The sequence below is a fragment of the Chionomys nivalis genome, chromosome 2 (genome assembly GCF_950005125.1).
Source record: "Chionomys nivalis chromosome 2, mChiNiv1.1, whole genome shotgun sequence".
NCBI lineage: Eukaryota > Metazoa > Chordata > Mammalia > Rodentia > Cricetidae > Chionomys > Chionomys nivalis.
The window spans coordinates 88,041,666-88,059,156 of NC_080087.1; the positions used below are offsets into that span (position 1 = coordinate 88,041,666).

Sequence of the window (17,491 nt, forward strand, 5' to 3'; positions counted from 1 at the left end):
CTCCCTATGTTTATCCAGCCTGGCCTAAAACTCGTGATCCCCTCTCCCCAAATGCTAGTGTCACTGACAGGAGTAGACCACCCCCGGCTCTTGCCACTTCAGAAAGGTGTCCTATGCTTCGCACTCAAGGTTCCTGCATCCTATGGTGCCTATAAAGAGAAGAGGCCCTGTCTCAAAGCTGGGGCATAACTCCCATCCAAGGTCATATTACCATCACTGCGGGAATTGTCTCCCTGCGGTTCAGCTTAGAAATTATGGTGGTCAGGACAAATGCAAATTTAGTGGTGATCAAACAGGAAGGTAGGGGCATCTGTGTAGGTTCCAAAGAATTGACTCCATTTTTTTACATTGTATTTTTCTGATATGAAATTCACCTGGAGCAAATCACTTCAGCTGTTGAATTTTACAATCAAGGCACCCCTCCCTTTTCTAAGAATTCTCTTTTTCTCACCCTGGCAATTACAGCATATTCCTGTCACTACCTGCAGTTTGGCCTTTTGAAACCAACTTGTAAAGATCTCATCATGTAGCTCTGGCTGACCTGGAACTCTGTGTAGAGCAGGCTAGCCTCCAACCCACTCTGCTGCCTCCCCAGGGCTAGAATTACAAGTGTGTGCCATGGGACGAAAAAAATATCACCCACACCACCCCATTCCCTTTTTCCTTTGGCTTAAAACTGTTGCTCACACAGGCCGGTTACAACACAGTGTACCTAAAACCACCGAGATATAGAACCACCCGAGAATAGAAAACTTGGATCATGGTGTCCTGTCAGCACTGGTGTTCCCAGAGCTCTGTGCTACCCGTGGAGGCTAGGGCTTCTTTAGGACTCCTAACTGGTGGGCTCACTGTCCACCTGCTCAGTAATGCCTGCTGGATTTCCATTCCCAGTACAAGGCCTCCAAAAAGACAGAATCCCTGTAGGATACCCATGGAGCCTGTTCTGAGTAAATATTGACAAAGTAGTCTAAAGAGCAAACACTTTGACATTTGTAAGGTCCACCAGCAGGTCTTGTATATATTTATACAGCAGGAGTGAGCTCCGCATACCAATTTCCCTGAACCTGCTCTGATATAATTCCATACAGCCGTGTGTGTTGGGAGGGGCGGTGACTGAGTATGTGGGGAACAGGGCCAGTGTTGGGGTGTAGCCACTCACCGTCTTCTCTCCCAGGAACACTTCAGGTTCCGTCCCGGGCAAGAAATTTACCCTGGGCTTCTTTTAGACCTACTTTTCTAGGAAGAAGAAAAGGAGAAAAAGCCACAATCCTTGGTTTTGATTTATTATAATTGACGAACTTTCTTTTTACCTGGTAAAAATCTTATTGATGTTTCTGTACTTTATATTTGTTAAAGACTGAGTCTCAAAAATTGTAATGAGTAAAAAAAAATTCTTGCTTGATTTAAATTGTAAGTCTGTCTGTTAGGAAATGCGTTAGAGGTAGGAGAAGCATAAGACATATTAATTGACAGACAGGAACTGCTGTCTCTGAGGTTGATACAAGTAATTTATTACTTTAGAAGTGAATGCCACCTCCAGAATGTGCTTCATTAATTTCAAATTTAGTTTTAATTTCAAGCTGTTGCCCCTTGAGAAGAATAAGGTGGCAAATTATGTTTGAAGAGCAGATTTTTTTTTGCTCCAAAGAAACATCATATTTTAACTATTTAATTTTACAAATAAATGTGCCCATCTCACTTGCCGCATTCCCAAGAGCCGAGAACGTATTCTAGGTATGTTCAACCCTTACTAATCTTTCTTTCTTTCCTTCTCTCCTCTTCTTTGTTCTCATCTTCTGGTGTCTCCTTCTCGCCTGTGATCACGGCAGCCTATGTTTCTGATGAGTTAAAGGCAGCCGCCTTGGTAGAGGATGACATAGAGCCTGAGGAGCGAGCGGCCGATGGAGAACCCTCAGCCAAGTACATGTGTCCAGAGAAGGAACTCAGCAAGGCCTGCCCAAGCTACCAGAACTCACCAGCCGCTGAGTTTTCCAGCCACGAAATGGACAGCGAATCTCACATCAGTGAGACCAGTGACCGGATGGCTGACTTTGAAAGTAGTTCCATCAAGAATGAAGAGGAGACCAAGGAAGTCCCTGTGCCCCTGGAGGACACCACCGTGTCGGATAGCTTGGAGCAGATGAAGGCCGTGTACAACAACTTCCTGTCCAATTCCTACTGGTCCAACCTCAACCTGAACCTGCACCAGCCCTCCTCCGAGAACAATGGTGGCAGTAGCAGCAGCAGCAGCAGTAGCAGCAGTAGCTGCGGCAGCGGGAGCTTCGACTGGCACCAGAGTGCCATGGCGAAGACCCTGCAGCAGGTGTCGCAGAACCGCATGTTGCCTGAGCCCAGCCTTTTCAGCACCGTGCAGCTGTATCGCCAGAGCAGCAAGCTGTATGGCTCCATCTTCACCGGTGCCAGCAAGTTCCGCTGCAAAGACTGTAGCGCCGCCTATGATACCCTGGTGGAGCTGACGGTGCACATGAACGAGACAGGTCACTATCGCGATGACAACCACGAGACCGACAACAACAACCCCAAGCGCTGGTCCAAGCCTCGCAAGCGGTCTCTGTTGGAAATGGAAGGGAAGGAAGACGCTCAGAAGGTGCTGAAGTGCATGTACTGTGGCCACTCCTTTGAGTCCCTCCAAGACCTGAGCGTCCATATGATCAAAACTAAACACTACCAAAAAGTGCCTCTCAAGGAACCTGTCACACCCGTTGCAGCCAAAATCATCCCTGCCGCTCGGAAGAAACCTTCACTGGAGCTGGAGCTGCCTAGCTCCCCCGACTCCACAGGTGGAACCCCCAAAGCTACCCTGTCTGACACCAGTGATGCCCTGCAGAAGAACTCCAATCCTTACATCACGCCAAATAACCGGTACGGCCACCAGAATGGGGCCAGTTATGCATGGCACTTCGAGGCCCGGAAATCTCAGATCCTCAAATGCATGGAATGTGGCAGCTCTCATGACACCCTCCAGGAGCTCACAGCCCACATGATGGTCACTGGCCACTTTATCAAAGTCACAAACTCGGCCATGAAGAAGGGGAAGCCCATCATGGAGACGCCCGTCACACCCACCATTACCACCTTGCTGGATGAGAAGGTCCAGTCTGTGCCGTTGGCAGCTACCACATTCACATCTCCCTCCAGCACGCCTGCGAGCGTCTCCCCAAAGCTGACTGTAGAGGTCAAAAAGGAAGTGGACAAGGAGAAAGCCATCATGGATGAGAAACCCAAGGAGAAAGAGAAGAGCAGCGAGGAGGAAGAGAAATATGACATTTCTTCTAAATATCACTATTTGACTGAAAATGACTTAGAAGAGAGCCCTAAAGGGGGGCTAGATATCCTTAAATCCCTCGAAAATACAGTAACATCCGCCATCAACAAGGCTCAGAATGGCACTCCAAGCTGGGGGGGTTACCCCAGCATCCATGCCGCCTACCAGCTCCCCAACATGATGAAGCTGTCCCTGGGCTCCTCAGGGAAGAGCACACCCCTGAAACCTATGTTTGGCAACAGCGAAATCGTGTCTCCTACAAAAACCCAGACCCTGGTCTCTCCACCCAGCAGCCAGACCTCCCCCATGCCCAAGACAAACTTTCATGCCATGGAAGAACTGGTGAAAAAAGTCACTGAGAAAGTTGCCAAAGTTGAGGAGAAAATGAAAGAGCCTGAAGGCAAAATGTCGCCGCCCAAGCGGGCAACGCCGTCTCCCTGCAGTAGTGAACAGAGTGAGCCCATTAAGATGGAGGCCTCCAGTGATGGTGGCTTCAAAAGCCAGGAGAACAGCCCCAGCCCACCAAGAGATGGGTGCAAGGAGGTGAGCCCTGCAGCGGAGCCGGTGGAGAACGGCAAGGAGCTGGTGAAGCCTCTGAGTGGAGGGCTCAGCGGCAGCACGGCCATCATCACGGACCATCCACCAGAACAGCCTTTTGTGAACCCCCTGAGTGCCCTGCAGTCGGTCATGAATATCCACTTGGGGAAGGCTGCCAAGCCCTCTCTGCCCGCGCTGGACCCCATGAGCATGCTTTTCAAGATGAGCAACAGTCTAGCTGAGAAGGCAGCCGTGGCCACCCCACCACCCCTTCAGGCCAAGAAGGCGGACCATCTGGACCGCTATTTCTACCACGTCAACAATGACCAGCCCATAGACTTGACAAAAGGAAAGAGTGACAAAGGTTGCTCTTTAGGTTCAGGGCTTTTGTCCTCCACGTCCACATCCCCAGCAATGTCCTCATCTACCGTGACAACGGCAAAGACATCTGCCGTCGTATCATTCATGTCAAACTCGCCACTGCGCGAGAATGCCTTGTCAGATATATCCGATATGTTGAAGAACTTGACAGAGAGCCACACGTCAAAATCCTCCACTCCTTCCAGCATCTCTGAGAAGTCTGACATTGATGGGGCCACCCTGGAAGAGGCCGAGGAGTCGACTCCGGCGCAGAAGCGGAAAGGCCGTCAGTCAAACTGGAACCCTCAGCACCTGCTGATCCTGCAGGCCCAGTTTGCAGCCAGTCTCCGGCAGACATCCGAAGGGAAGTACATCATGTCAGATCTGAGCCCCCAGGAGCGCATGCACATCTCGAGGTTCACCGGGCTCTCCATGACCACCATCAGCCACTGGCTGGCCAACGTGAAATACCAACTTCGGAGGACAGGTGGAACAAAGTTCCTCAAAAACTTGGACACTGGTCACCCTGTGTTCTTTTGTAACGACTGTGCGTCACAAATCAGGACTCCTTCCACATACATCAGCCACCTAGAGTCACATCTGGGCTTCCGGCTACGGGACTTATCGAAATTGTCCACCGAACAGATTAACAATCAAATAGCACAAACCAAGTCACCCTCAGAAAAGTTGGTGACGTCCTCCCCGGAGGAAGACCTGGGGACCTCCTATCAGTGCAAGCTTTGCAATCGGACCTTTGCGAGCAAGCATGCCGTTAAACTTCACCTTAGCAAAACTCACGGGAAATCGCCAGAAGACCACCTTCTGTTCGTTTCCGAGCTGGAGAAGCAGTAGCGTTGGCTCCAGTGTGGAAATGACTGGAGGGAAATGCTGAAGGCACCTTAAAGCCCCTCTGTCTTGTTCTTGGCACATGTTCTTATGTTAGCTGCAGAGCATCATTCCAGGCTGGACTGTTTGGTATAACTGTACAGTGTTTAATAGAGAGGTGCATAGAATCAGCTGTTGTTACTGGTAAAATAACGAAGGTTAAAACGCAGTGCTAAGTGTTTGGAACTTTGTGTAAATGGGATTTAATTGTGAGCATCCCCTCGATGCTTCAAGCTGCATGCATTAACAGACAGTTTAATTAAGCATTTATAACGAAACCAGGCACACTTTTTCCATGAAATTTGGGTGTGCTGGCATTTCTCACCCTTTCATCTTTAGCCCTCTGAGTACTACGAAGCACTTTTGCATTAATTTGGTTAAAAAAAGATAATAATAACACAAAATAATAACAAATAATAATAATGTATGAAACTGTTTTTAAACTCCTTACCAGCTTAGTTATAAGGAATAATAGGAACCTCCATTTATGCAGGTCTGCAGGGGTATAACACGCCTTGAAATTTAAAAGAATATTATTTTCACATTGAAACATAGATGTATATATTGTATAGATTTCAAACTCTTATGGAAAAATGTGACCGGTTAAATGACCCTTTCTTTCTTGCATTTATAACAAGTGTTTTATGTACCAGCTATACTCTGGGCACAAGCCACGCCTCTGTATAGTGTATATTTCCTTATCTTTTTTCTTTTTTTAAGGTTTATGTTGTTGTTGTTTTTTTACATGCAAACATTGTAAATTATACAGAAAATTCCACAGATAGCATTTATAAAATATACAGAAGCATTATCTCAAAGCAAGGTATGATGTTTGTTTTGCTATACGGCACATCTATATTGATAGAGGGTTCATGTTTAAATTATACATATTTATTAGCATTCTATTATCATTTGTTTGGAGGCCAGGAAATCCATCCCTGGCAGACATCATAACTATTTTGCACATGGTTCTTAAAGGTATTTATTAGAAATTAAAGGATGCTCAAAATAAACTCAGTGCTCAAAGGGTTAAGTCTATATGAAAAGGAAAAAAAAACAATTTAAAAAAAAAAACCAACAACTTGTACTGTATTTCCTGAACAGTGATAAAGCCTTTAAAATGTTTGTACTGTAATCCTTTGCTTAAAAGTCATGAGGTGTTCTGTGGGACAGCCTCCCCCACTTATTCATAAGCCCTCTTGGTTGCTAGTTCATAATGTGGGGTGCTTTCTTCCTTCTTTTCACTCTTTCTTTCTTTCTTTCTTTCTTTCTTTCTTTCTTTCTTTCTTTTTTCTTTCTTCCTTTTTCTTTTCTTTCCTTTTCTATTTTTTTATTTCAGTCGGTAACTTTACTTTGTTCTTCCTAATTATTCTCCCAAGACCCCACACTGCAGTTTTATCTTCAGGCTTATGAAAGGTAACCCGTGGTTACCAGCTCTCCAAGCCATCCTGTTCTTCTCCATTTCTGGCGGTTAATTTGCAGAAGTAACTGACAGCTGACACCATATGAGAACCTATGTATAAAATATTGGCATGTAAGCACCACAGACACCGTGACGCACTCTGTGCCCTGTTTTGTTGTCGACAATGGCACACCATGATGTGACTCTTCATATAACCCTTCTTTTCTACGGCAGCATTAAAATTGTCTTTTTGCTATAATTTTGTGTTGCGTTCACAATTATGTCTGAGATGTGCTACGACTAACGAGCACATTAAAATTAAATTGTATGCGATCTGTTTATGACTGACTCGGTTGCTGTGTCTGCCAGGTGCTGGCAGTTGGAGGCTGCGCGTAAATCAGGGGAGTTTTAGTGAACTTTGGTGTTCATAAAGAAATCGAGACGGCTTGTGTAGCATTTCCCCGAGGAATAAAAATTGGAAAGAAAGGAGAGATGCAGGTGAGGCTAGAACCCCCTGGGCAAGGGGTGTTGTAATGAAATCTCCAGGGTCAGAGCTTCATTTGGGTCACACTGGATAACTCTCCTGGGTGGGTCTGGTCTCCCTTCTGGGTGCCCCAGTAGTGTTCCCAGGCTGAGGGAAAGGTCCCTAAGAGATTCTGCACATGGTGGTTTATTCTTGGTAACTTAAGCTTTTAAAAGAGCAGGAAGCAGAGAGGAGACAGGCATTCGGACTTTGGGATCACCTGTTCTTCCCAAGTTTAAAGCAACCAGAGGTAACCCGGTGGGGGAGGGGCCGGGGGAGACTGAACCCATCCATGGCAAGGGTAGGAAGGAAGCATTTATATGATAATCACAAGCTTTTATTGGGCCTGGCAAATCACTCCAACAAAACGCTGAGAACATCATGTAAAACTGTAAAATACCTTTATTACTATATTCAAACTAGTCTTGCAGTTAGGCAGAATCAGAGCTCCTAACCTAGAATTATACAAATGAGAAATGTGATACATCCATGTAATACATAAAACACCTCAACTTGAAGGAAAAAAAAAGATACTCTTTTATTAAAAATTTAAATTAAGCCCTTTCAAAAATGTTCGGCAACACGCCCACGGGTTTTCCCTGCTGCTCTCCACCCCTTTCCGTCAAGATGAGTCCAAATGTGCAGTCTACTCTATTTTCTCTCGCTAGCCCCTCTGTCTCTTTGTCTCTCTGTCTCTGTCTCTCTGTCTCTGTCTCTGTCTCTGTCTCTCTCTCTCTCTCTCTCTCTCTCTCTCTCTCTCGGGTTTCAGAAAGAATTCCACTCCAACCTTGTAACTTGGACACACAGGTAGGGCAGAGCCTCAGAAGAGTGTTTTGCCTCCGGGTCCTGAGTCTGGCCCACTGTTTGCCTCCAGCATGACTCCAGCCATGAATGTTCCACCAAGGTACCTGCTACTACCCTAGAACCTGGCTCAGGGGGGCAGAGACCACCCCCCCCCGCCTCGCTGTGCCTTCTGCATCTTTGCATCCTGAAGCCCAGATTTCCACTCTTGAATTTTTCGCAGGTTAAATATAGCATTGGTTTATTAGAATCCAAAGTCCTGCATCTAACAGATTAAACTGACAACACTCTCGTCATCACCAGGGCCCATGTGGCTTGAAGGGAGAGGGGATTTGTGTGAGTGATGGTGGAGCCCCCCTCTTCACAGTTGAGAAGGGCCCAACACTCTGCGCATCTCCTCCTCACCCTCCCCCGGGATTATTATCAGGACTGTTCAATTTTTTTTTTGGGGGGGGGGAGACAAGGAGATTGATAGCCAAGGTAGATAGTGAGTTACACACTTAGTTGGCACCTTGGACTCCAAGCTATGAAAGGCCTGCTGGTTCTAATGGAAACTCAAAATTAATTCGAACTCTAAGGGTGTATTTGTAAAGGGAGATATTGAATGCAAGTCTCTCTTTGATTAAAAAAAGCGTATTCTTAGCATTGGGAGGTAAGCCACTTTTGCCCAAATCACCAAACCCTGGCCTGGGGATGGCATAAGCAGCATGCAAGAAGACCCTCACATTGTAGCTCGTTATGACCCCAAATCGAAGAAGACCATCCAAAGTGAATTCCAGGCCCTTTGTTGACCGCACAGTCTATGACTGATGTGAAGAGAAAAAGTAACTGGAGGAATTGGTGTCCAAGAAGGCCTGCAAGTGGACCCGGCGGAGGGTGGATTTGCAGAAGGAGGGGGCCTTTCATCACAGGTGCGGAGGTGACCCTGACCTCACCCGACCAAGCTCAGTCTCACGATAGAACTATGGTATATCTTCCAGCCATCACGTTTACGCAGTATCTTAAAATAACATTTGTGATAAATGTGCAATTTAACTAATTTATGGTGCTATGATGTGCTCAGGGCTACATGCAAGATGAAAATCTTAAATGGAGCTTGAACAGCTCAATTCACAACAAGAAATCAATATGCCACATCTTAGCTATTCGCTGCAGTCAACATGTAGCAAAAATATCAAGGATGTATCTTTTAAATTTTAGGCAGCAAGAATTCTATAATTAAACAAAACCTTACATGAAACTTCGAGAAGGTTGATGATGGGAACCCAGCCTCCGTGGGACCTCCATTCAGTCTGCATTCCGCAAAAGGGAATATATTTATTTCTATTGATTGCCACAGGAAGGCACTTCTCCCCCCGGGGTGCCCTGCATTCCAAAGGACAGCCTGGGAGAGCTCAGGCCAGAGCCTTTGCACCCTAGGGAGGATTCCCTCTCCAGCCAGATCACTGCAGGCTGGTAGGCTCACAGCCCCTAGACCTTTGATTCTACAACATGGTGACAATTTGCATAGAATTTAAGAAGACCTGTTTGCTGCCCAGGTCCACCTTGAGGGAACAGATTTGTGAAGAGGAAGGCACAAGGGCAGATGAAAACAAGGCTGCATTGACTAGATCGAGTGTTCCAGAAATTCCAAGTTACCTAATAAAAAACATTAAATTATTTTTTTTTTATTTTCAAATTCATCTGCACGGTCCAGAAATAGGAACACTGTAATGGCGCTTCATTCTGTTGACAATTTAGTGCAGAAACAACACTCTGTTATAGGAAGCTATCATAAAAATGGAAACAGTGAACCCCAACCCTACTCTTCAATAATAAATACTCTAACTTTAAAAATAATAGCCATTATCCTTTCAGCTAATGGAGAAATTACCATTTTCACTCCACCGGAGAGTTATTCTTCTGGTAATAGAAACGCTAACCTCCTTTCTCCTTTGGGATTTATTAGTAAGCACGTGTAATCTTTGGCAAAGGCAACCTGGAAACACACACTTCTTTGGAGCTCATGTTCACTGGATCCCTCTATGCCTTCAGCAGATTCGAGAAATACCAAAAGGACACTCAGAACCTCACATAGTCCCTAACTTTGCAAGGTATTAATAACGGAATGGTTAGTTCTCATTCATCTGGGGCCGGGCAGCAGCTGCTCCAGCATTCTGTGGAAAATGCTAACCCCTATGTATGCTGTAGCCCTGTTATGTCAGGACAGGGCAGTTACCAAACACTGGTTTTGTTTGCAGGGGGTTTCTTATCTCCCTAGCACTATGTCGAGTCCCACAAGCCCACAGGAGAATCTGCTTGGCTTCCCCAATTTTATTTTTTTTCTGTCCCTATAAATTTGACAGGATGCACACACACACTCTCACACACACACACACATACACACACACACACACGACTCAAGGGCAAGAAAACCCTGTAATAGACAGGTTCCGAGTTACAAAGGCATCCATCCCAGAGTGCTCTAGGTTTGGAGACCATGTTCTCTACCTTGCCAAGACAATGGATGTGCCAAGTTGTTGGTTAGCTGCCTGACAGTTTGTGATGGTTGAGCCAGTTCCAGGGAGCCCAAGGCTGACTCAGCCCAGTGACAGCTCTGGATCTCAGAAGAGGCTTCAGTGAAAGCTGCTTCCAGAGGCAAGGAATTTGGGGAATCTATGCCCTACCTCTACTCCAAGAAGCCAGGTGCCCTTAAAGTAAAATCTAACAATAGATCAGAGGAACTGCCTCTCTACCACCTTTGTATAATGTCGTGAACTAATATATTAATAAATCACTCATGACCCCTCTACAATTTAAGATCCACAATTATCTCCCTGAACCTAGGTTCCACTGTTATTTGCCATACAAACTTCATTGCCACCAGATAGCAGACAATAGCCACGTGGTAAGTATTCAAATATAAATGAAATACAATTAAACAACTGGGTTCTCATATTGTACTAGCCAAAATGTATCAGGAGCTGAGCAGTCACATGTGGCCATCAGCGACTCCTTTGAGTGTCACAGATCTAGGATGATGGGAAGGTGTCAGGTGCCATCTACCGTTATTGACAAGGTGACTTCTAAAGCCAGACCTTTTGCCTCTTAATGATGAACGTGTGTTTCCAGTCTGTGAGTGTTTCTAGGGTTCTTTCTTCTGCCAATATGGGTGCACGCCACATCCTCACATGCTAATATTGCTGGTCGAAGCCCAAGGACACACACAATTAACCTTGAGCAGAAAATTATAAACAGAAGTGCCAGGCATTGGTGTCTGCAGTTGCTGCCCGTCCCCCTGACGAGGATATCAGCTAGCCTAAAGGACCTGCCTTCTCTTACTTAGCTGGTGATGGATCAAGACGTATGTGAGCTGGAGATTTGAACATGGGAAGCCCCGCTCTGCAGATCTCACCAGCCTCCGATCCCATTCCTTTGTATCCCTGGGCAGAAGTGAGATGGCTATTCTGTTCTCTTTCAAAATCAAAATAAGACTGGGCTGTAGTTCAGTGGCAGAGACTTGGCCTAGCAAGCACGAAGTCCTGGGTTCCAACCCCAGTACCAACACACAATTTTTTTTAAGGGGCACTTTTTAATTTGGGCGTTATGTTTTTAAAAATTACGGTGTTTCAACACTTTGCTTCCATTTTTTCCCCCACAGCAGGATTCCCGGGACACATTTATGACCATCATAATTGTGAATTAGAGATCTCCCAGGCCAACTGAAATGAAATTATGAGACGCTGAAATCTGGTTTAATTGGACCATTTATGGAGAAAAAGAAGTCCTAATGGCCATGTCCTGTATTTGTGACTGTTCGATTCACGTCTATACCTGGGCCCACAGCTGGGGCTGGAGAAGCTTGGGTCAAGAAAGCCAAGCACAGAGAGAGAATGAAATAGGTGTGTCAGGAAGGAGCCATTTCTTAGCTTAAAAAAAAAAATGGAGGTACAGTCGCTGGAGTTCCGCCTCAGTGACCATGAAACCGAGTCGGCAGAAGCTGAAGGACCCAGCTCTTGAAAGCCTCATCAGGGCTTGTCATCGCTCTAATGAATATCATTTAAATTGCTTTGTATATTGGTGGAGTTTGGATGTCGATTTAATTTGTGCATGTGTTTGAATTCTTCTGCTTGGCTAGGCTAACTGAGAAGCAGGAGTCTAATGAAAACTGAGCCGGTGACAGTGTGATGCGCTCCAACCCAGTCAAATGAGTTTGAAGAGCTGCTGTGACAGCCTTCAAAAAGAAATAGATGTGGCTGCTGAAGGGGAAAGGAGCCTTTCTCCTGCGGTGCCCAGACAGCTGGGCAGCGGTGATGCAAGGCATGGCCGAAATGGCCAGAGATGGTCTCGGCTCAGTCTGCCCTGCCGAGGATGGGGTCTGTCCAGCTCTTGCAGGTGTGCCACTCTTGTGGTTCAGTGTCACGTGGACTGCGTTGCAGAGCGTAGCAGGTATATGTGAGAGTCCACTATCCTAGTAGAGTCTATGGCTAGAGTTCCCACCAAAGAAGAGAAGACAGGCCACAGTCATTGCGTTCAGAACAGCCAAGTCCTCCCCTACATCCCACGCTGGCTTGAACCAGGAGTACTGGCTCCTCATGCCCTAAGTCTTTCCTCCTCCCAATCTTTTTTTCTTCCTCCTTCTCTCCCTGTTGCTCGCCCAGTTTGCTCTTGTATTTTCTCAGCTATACTTGGAGAAGAAATCAGGTTCATGAGGCCCAGTGAGAAGCAGTGGCCGAGGCCCTGGCTATATCCGACAGAAAGGTCAGCTAGGTTTCTGTTTACAGAAACATAAAAGCTAAGTATAATTCCAACCCCCTTGTCCCCACGTTTAAAGAATTTTTCTTTCATTGTTGTTGAGATAGGATATTTCTAGTAGCCCAAGCTAGCCTTGAACTTACTATGTACTCCAGGCTGGCCTGGTCCTTCCATCCTCCTCTTTAAGCCACCAAGGGGCTGTGATGACAGGCATGTGTGGCTAAACCTTGTTTCTGGAAGAGACTTGATTTTTGGCCTCTCTGTTTCCATGAGACGATAGGACTTGAGTTCCATGGGGTTCCAGATTTCTCACAAGCTCTCTGGTGGCCCAGATTCTTCCTAGGGTAGTGCATCCGCGGACTGGCCCAACCCTGTGGGATGGGGTTCCATGTGGCTAAGCAGGAGAGGAGATAAACAGGGCAGAGGATTTCCCCTCCCAAGTACACACTGACCCTACCTTCCTTCCCCTTTTTTAATATCTTCCCCAAACTACTGGGGCTCACACAGTCAAGCTCTCTGTGTGGCTCAGAAGAAGAAAAAGATCACAAAACATACCCTGGAATCCCGGCTTCCTCTGCTTGCTGGGTCCTGTTGTCACTACCACAAGACCTTGCTGTGAAGAAAGAAAAAAAAAAAAAAAAAAACGAACTTTGTAAAACTAGAAAAGAGATGGGCTTGTTTCCTAAAAGGAACAGTACCAGCCAGGACCTGGGCATACCACAGGGCAGGGGTAGAAGAAAGTGCTGGAAAAGGCCGTGGGGTAGAGTGGAGGAGTGCAGACCTTCAAATTCCCTGAGAAGGAACGTCACAATTTGCAGGGGGTGGTGCCACCATGGTCTGTGTGGCATTAGTGGTGGGTGATCCCAGAAGAAGGCCACTTTTCATCCTGAGAGCGATCTGAGGAGGCTCCGTGAGCCCCAGACATTGGCGACACTGAGGTCTCTATCACAGGATGGTGTTGAACCCCCATGTCATAGTGAGAGCATTCTCATCGAGGATTGACACCCAGGACCAGAAAGAAAATAGATTGAGACCGTGCTGGTCTCAAAGGAGCATGGATGAAGAGTGAAAACGAAGAGTAGGAAATAAGTCCCCAGTGAATAACCACGTGCAATAAATGGCAAAGCTGAGCAGGAAGCAGAGATGGCAAGATCTCTGGCCTGGCCTGGCCTGCTTGGGAGCCCTTTGGGTAGACAAGGGCCTGAGTTACATCATGAAGGATAAATAAGACCAGAGACTATAGTCAGGAGGTTTTAGGGACCTCAGCCTCTCCTTGGTAGGAACAGCATGCTGGCTGTTCCTTCTTCCCGGCTCTGCTTAGAGATGGTGGGACCAATGTTCATAGCCTGTCACGTTTCAAGAATCGCGGTATGCATTCTCCACAACAAGATGTTGCTGCAGCCCCCTTAGTGACAAGTGTTTGCTTTGTAGTTTTGTCCTGGTATCTCACCCCTGATTTGTTTGGCTCTGTTTTGTAGGTAGTCCTCGCTGACCTGTAACTCACAATCCTCAGCTCCCAAGTGCTGGGTTTACAGGCGTATGCCAGCACTTCCGGGTCACCAGGAGTTTTCTCTAGGATTTTAATACCACAGGTCTTCATCTTTCCAAAGCTGAAGGTTTGGATTATGTTTAGCAGGACACTAAACCTATCATATTACGGTTTGACTATGAAATGTTACCGGAAAGGGGCATGTATTGAAGACTCCAACTGAAAGAGCCAGTCATTGGGAAGTAATTGGCTCATGAAGGCTCCAATCCAATCAATGGTTAGATACGGTGAAGGCATCAAGGTAAGGACTAGATGGGGGAAGCCGGTCACTGTGTGTGTGTCCTAAGAAGCTGTATCTTGTCCTGGCCCCTTCCTGTCTCTCTTGTTTGCACCTGGCCACCATGAGGTGAGCTGCCACATGCTCTAGAACCCCCTCATGGTTTCTATTTTGCACTCAATTTCTTAGGTGTTGAGGTGACAAAAAACCCACCAGGAGGAATTTGCCATAGGAAAGATTTATCTTAGCTCACGGTTTTAGGCAAATGCAGTCCCTGAGAGCATGGAAGCAGAGTAGAGTGCCTCCCCCTTGGGGTTGGTAGTTCAAGGTGGCAGCTGCTCACATGATGGGAAACTAAAGCAAGGGAGTGCGTTCAGAATGCGGGGCTGGACTGTAACCATCAAAGTCCTATCCCTAGTGGTCCAGGCCAGATTCCACTGCTCATCAACATAGTGCTTTGCCTGGGAACAACCACATAAAACATGAACCTGCGGGGGGGGGGGGGGCAGGTCATTTTAGTTTCAAACCAAAAGATGTTGACGTGATATTCATTCCAAACCCAAACAATAGATCCAGCTGGTCTTGTACTGAAACCTCGAAACCATGATCAAATGTAAACTCCCCTCCTTTGAAACTGTTTGTCTTGGGATGGAAAGAGTGTTAAGAGTCAGAGACTGTGGATGAGCACAAGGAAGCAGCGTCCGCTGGACACAGGAGGGCAGCTGCACACGTGAATTCACAGTGATTGCCTTAGCATGGATAAGGCCTGAGGAGGCAAAGGCCAGACAGAATCCCCATCATGCAGAGGGGAGGTAGGTGTGAGATCCCACCCCCAGCTGAGAACCTATTGGTGGTGGAGAGTCGCTTAGAAAGGGAGTCAGTTTCCTTGGGAGGTGCAGTCCTTAGTGTGGTGACTGCCTTCCAGTGAAGGCCATGCACTCAAGCAGAAACGGAGACTGCTTGTTCATTGGGCCACCCAGACCCGAATTATAATCGCACAAAACCATATTAATTCCAGGACTGTTTGGTCAATGGCTCAAGTGTATTTCTAGCTAGCTCATTCATCTTAAATTAACTTATTTCTATAATTTTGTGTATCTCCATGAGGCTGTGGCTTTCTCCTTTGGCATCTTCTTGACTCTGCCTACTCTCTCCCTATATCCTTGTTCAGATTTCCCTCCTGGCTTTACTCTGCTAAGCCATTGGCCCAAACAGCTTTATTCATTAACCAATAAGAGCAAAACATATACCGAAGGACATCTCACATCACCCAAGAGCATGTGCACATCACAAATTGTGCTTGATATTCCTTTTAAAAGATGCAAAGTTGGGTGGGTAGAATAAGGGGGTGGTTCTAGGTGGAATGGGAGGGAGGGGTGCATATGATCAAAATGCGTGTATGAAATTTTCAAAGAACTAATGAAATTTACAAAAGTTTATCTCGTGTATTTGTCATAGCAACAAAACATCAAGAAACACGGACATTTTCTTAGGGCTGTGGTGCCAGGGTTTAGGCTCCTGGAATCATTCACATGTGGTGGATATTGGCATGCACTTACAGGCTCTCCTCTGGCTTCTAGAACTTGAAAACCACAGAATGATGGGTCCTTTTGTTAGTATTCAAACATCTATACTGGCCTGACCTTGGGCTATGTGTTCTCAGCTGTGGCCAGTAAGAGCACCACCTGTCTGGACATTCACTGTGTTCCTTTTTAAGGGCCCTGTCCATCTCTCATCCCTTTCTCTTTCTATCTCTCTCTCTCTTTCTTTCTCTCTCCTCTCTTCTATCCCCAGAGGCCGGTCTTCCCTCTCCCCTCCCCCCTTTCCCATTCACTCCCCCCACCCCCGCAAAAGGCCCCTCTACCTGAGCTCTGTCTCATGATGTCATTCTCTCTCACACCACTTTTTCTACATTACAACACCTTTCCAGGCTCAGGGGGCCCAGCAGTACTCAGTGAGATGTTGTGAGCAGACACTGGTGACTAGCATGTTGCCTACTTTAGATAGGGCATCAGTTCTCTGGTTGCCCAATGTCTCTTATGTTCCCTATTGGTTTTATAGGTTGGACTCTTGGTGGCTTGAGAAGAAGAAAGTTGGTGACCCAAAAACATAGGTAAAGGGGAAAGAAGGTGACAGGGAAGGAAAGAAAAGGAAGTCAATCAACTTCCCTTGTATTAGGAAGCAAGCCATAGGACTGGGGGTGTACCTCAGTGATAGCGTGGTTACCTAGTATGCATGTGATCATGTGTTCTATGCCCCATCACACACACACACACACACAGAGAGAGAGAGAGAGAGAGAGAGAGAGAGAGAGAGAGAGAGTTGGAGTTGTTGTTGTTGTTTTGATGATGATGATGGCAAGAAGAGGAGAAAAATGAAGAGGAAGAAATTTCGGGAGTAGTATAAGTTTGAGGCCAGCCTGGGCTACCTAGAGAGACCCTGTGAGGAGGATAGAAACAAACAGGATGCCAGGACAGGCAACTGAAGCTCAGTACCCTGGTAGCATGAAGGATGGTGTGGGGGAAGTCTCTAGGGGGTCCCATTGTAGAATGGAGCATATGAGCCTCTAGCAATCAATGCCACTAGTTGAGCACTACTCACCTAGCTTGGGGTGGGGTAAGGTCCTACAGCTATTGAGCTCAGATAGAAAGCCTGTGGCATGTACAATAACGACGGCAGCTACGGGATAGGAGGTGTGAAATGCTGCCCACCTCTGGCATTAAGCCGCCTGTATTAGCTCCACTTGTCCTGTGGCAGCAACAAAATACCAGAGAAAAGCAACCTAAGTGAGGAAGGCTTTCTCTGGCTCACAGTTCCAAGGGATATCGTCTGCCTCAGCGGCAAAGGGCAAAGTCACTGCTGAAGAAACAGGAGCTAGCTGGTCCCATCGCATTCTCAGGCAGGGAGCAGAGAGCAAAACACGCTGTGCTCAGCTGCCTTTCTCCTTTTCTGTACTGTCTGGGACTCCAGCTCCTGGAAGGGTGCCATCCCTATTTGGGGCGGTTTACTCCCACCTCATTAACATAATCTAGAGACTCCCTCCCTCGGGGTCATCCCCAGAGACTTGTCTCCACTGTGATTCTAATGCCCCGAACTGAGAGTCAAGATTAAGCATCACAAAGCCTACACTCACATTTCACCCTGGGTTGTGGTTGGAATTTATTCAAGGTGTGCTCATTGCTGCAGCTGGAGAGGTT

The 17,491-nt window shown here is 46.7% G+C and overlaps 1 protein-coding gene across 2 annotated transcripts in view; it reads left to right on the forward strand.

Moving 5' to 3' along the window:
* Nucleotides 1-6,723, forward strand: part of Tshz3 (teashirt zinc finger homeobox 3) — a 75,926-nt gene extending 69,203 nt beyond the window's left edge. For both annotated transcript variants that reach the window (XM_057762822.1, XM_057762823.1), the window contains exon 2: nt 1,830-6,723. In XM_057762822.1, coding sequence (XP_057618805.1) covers nt 1,830-5,035 — 3,206 coding nt within the window. In that variant the 3' untranslated portion in view covers nt 5,036-6,723. The remainder of the gene's footprint in view (nt 1-1,829) is intronic.
* Nucleotides 6,724-17,491: the final 10,768 nt, after the last annotated feature.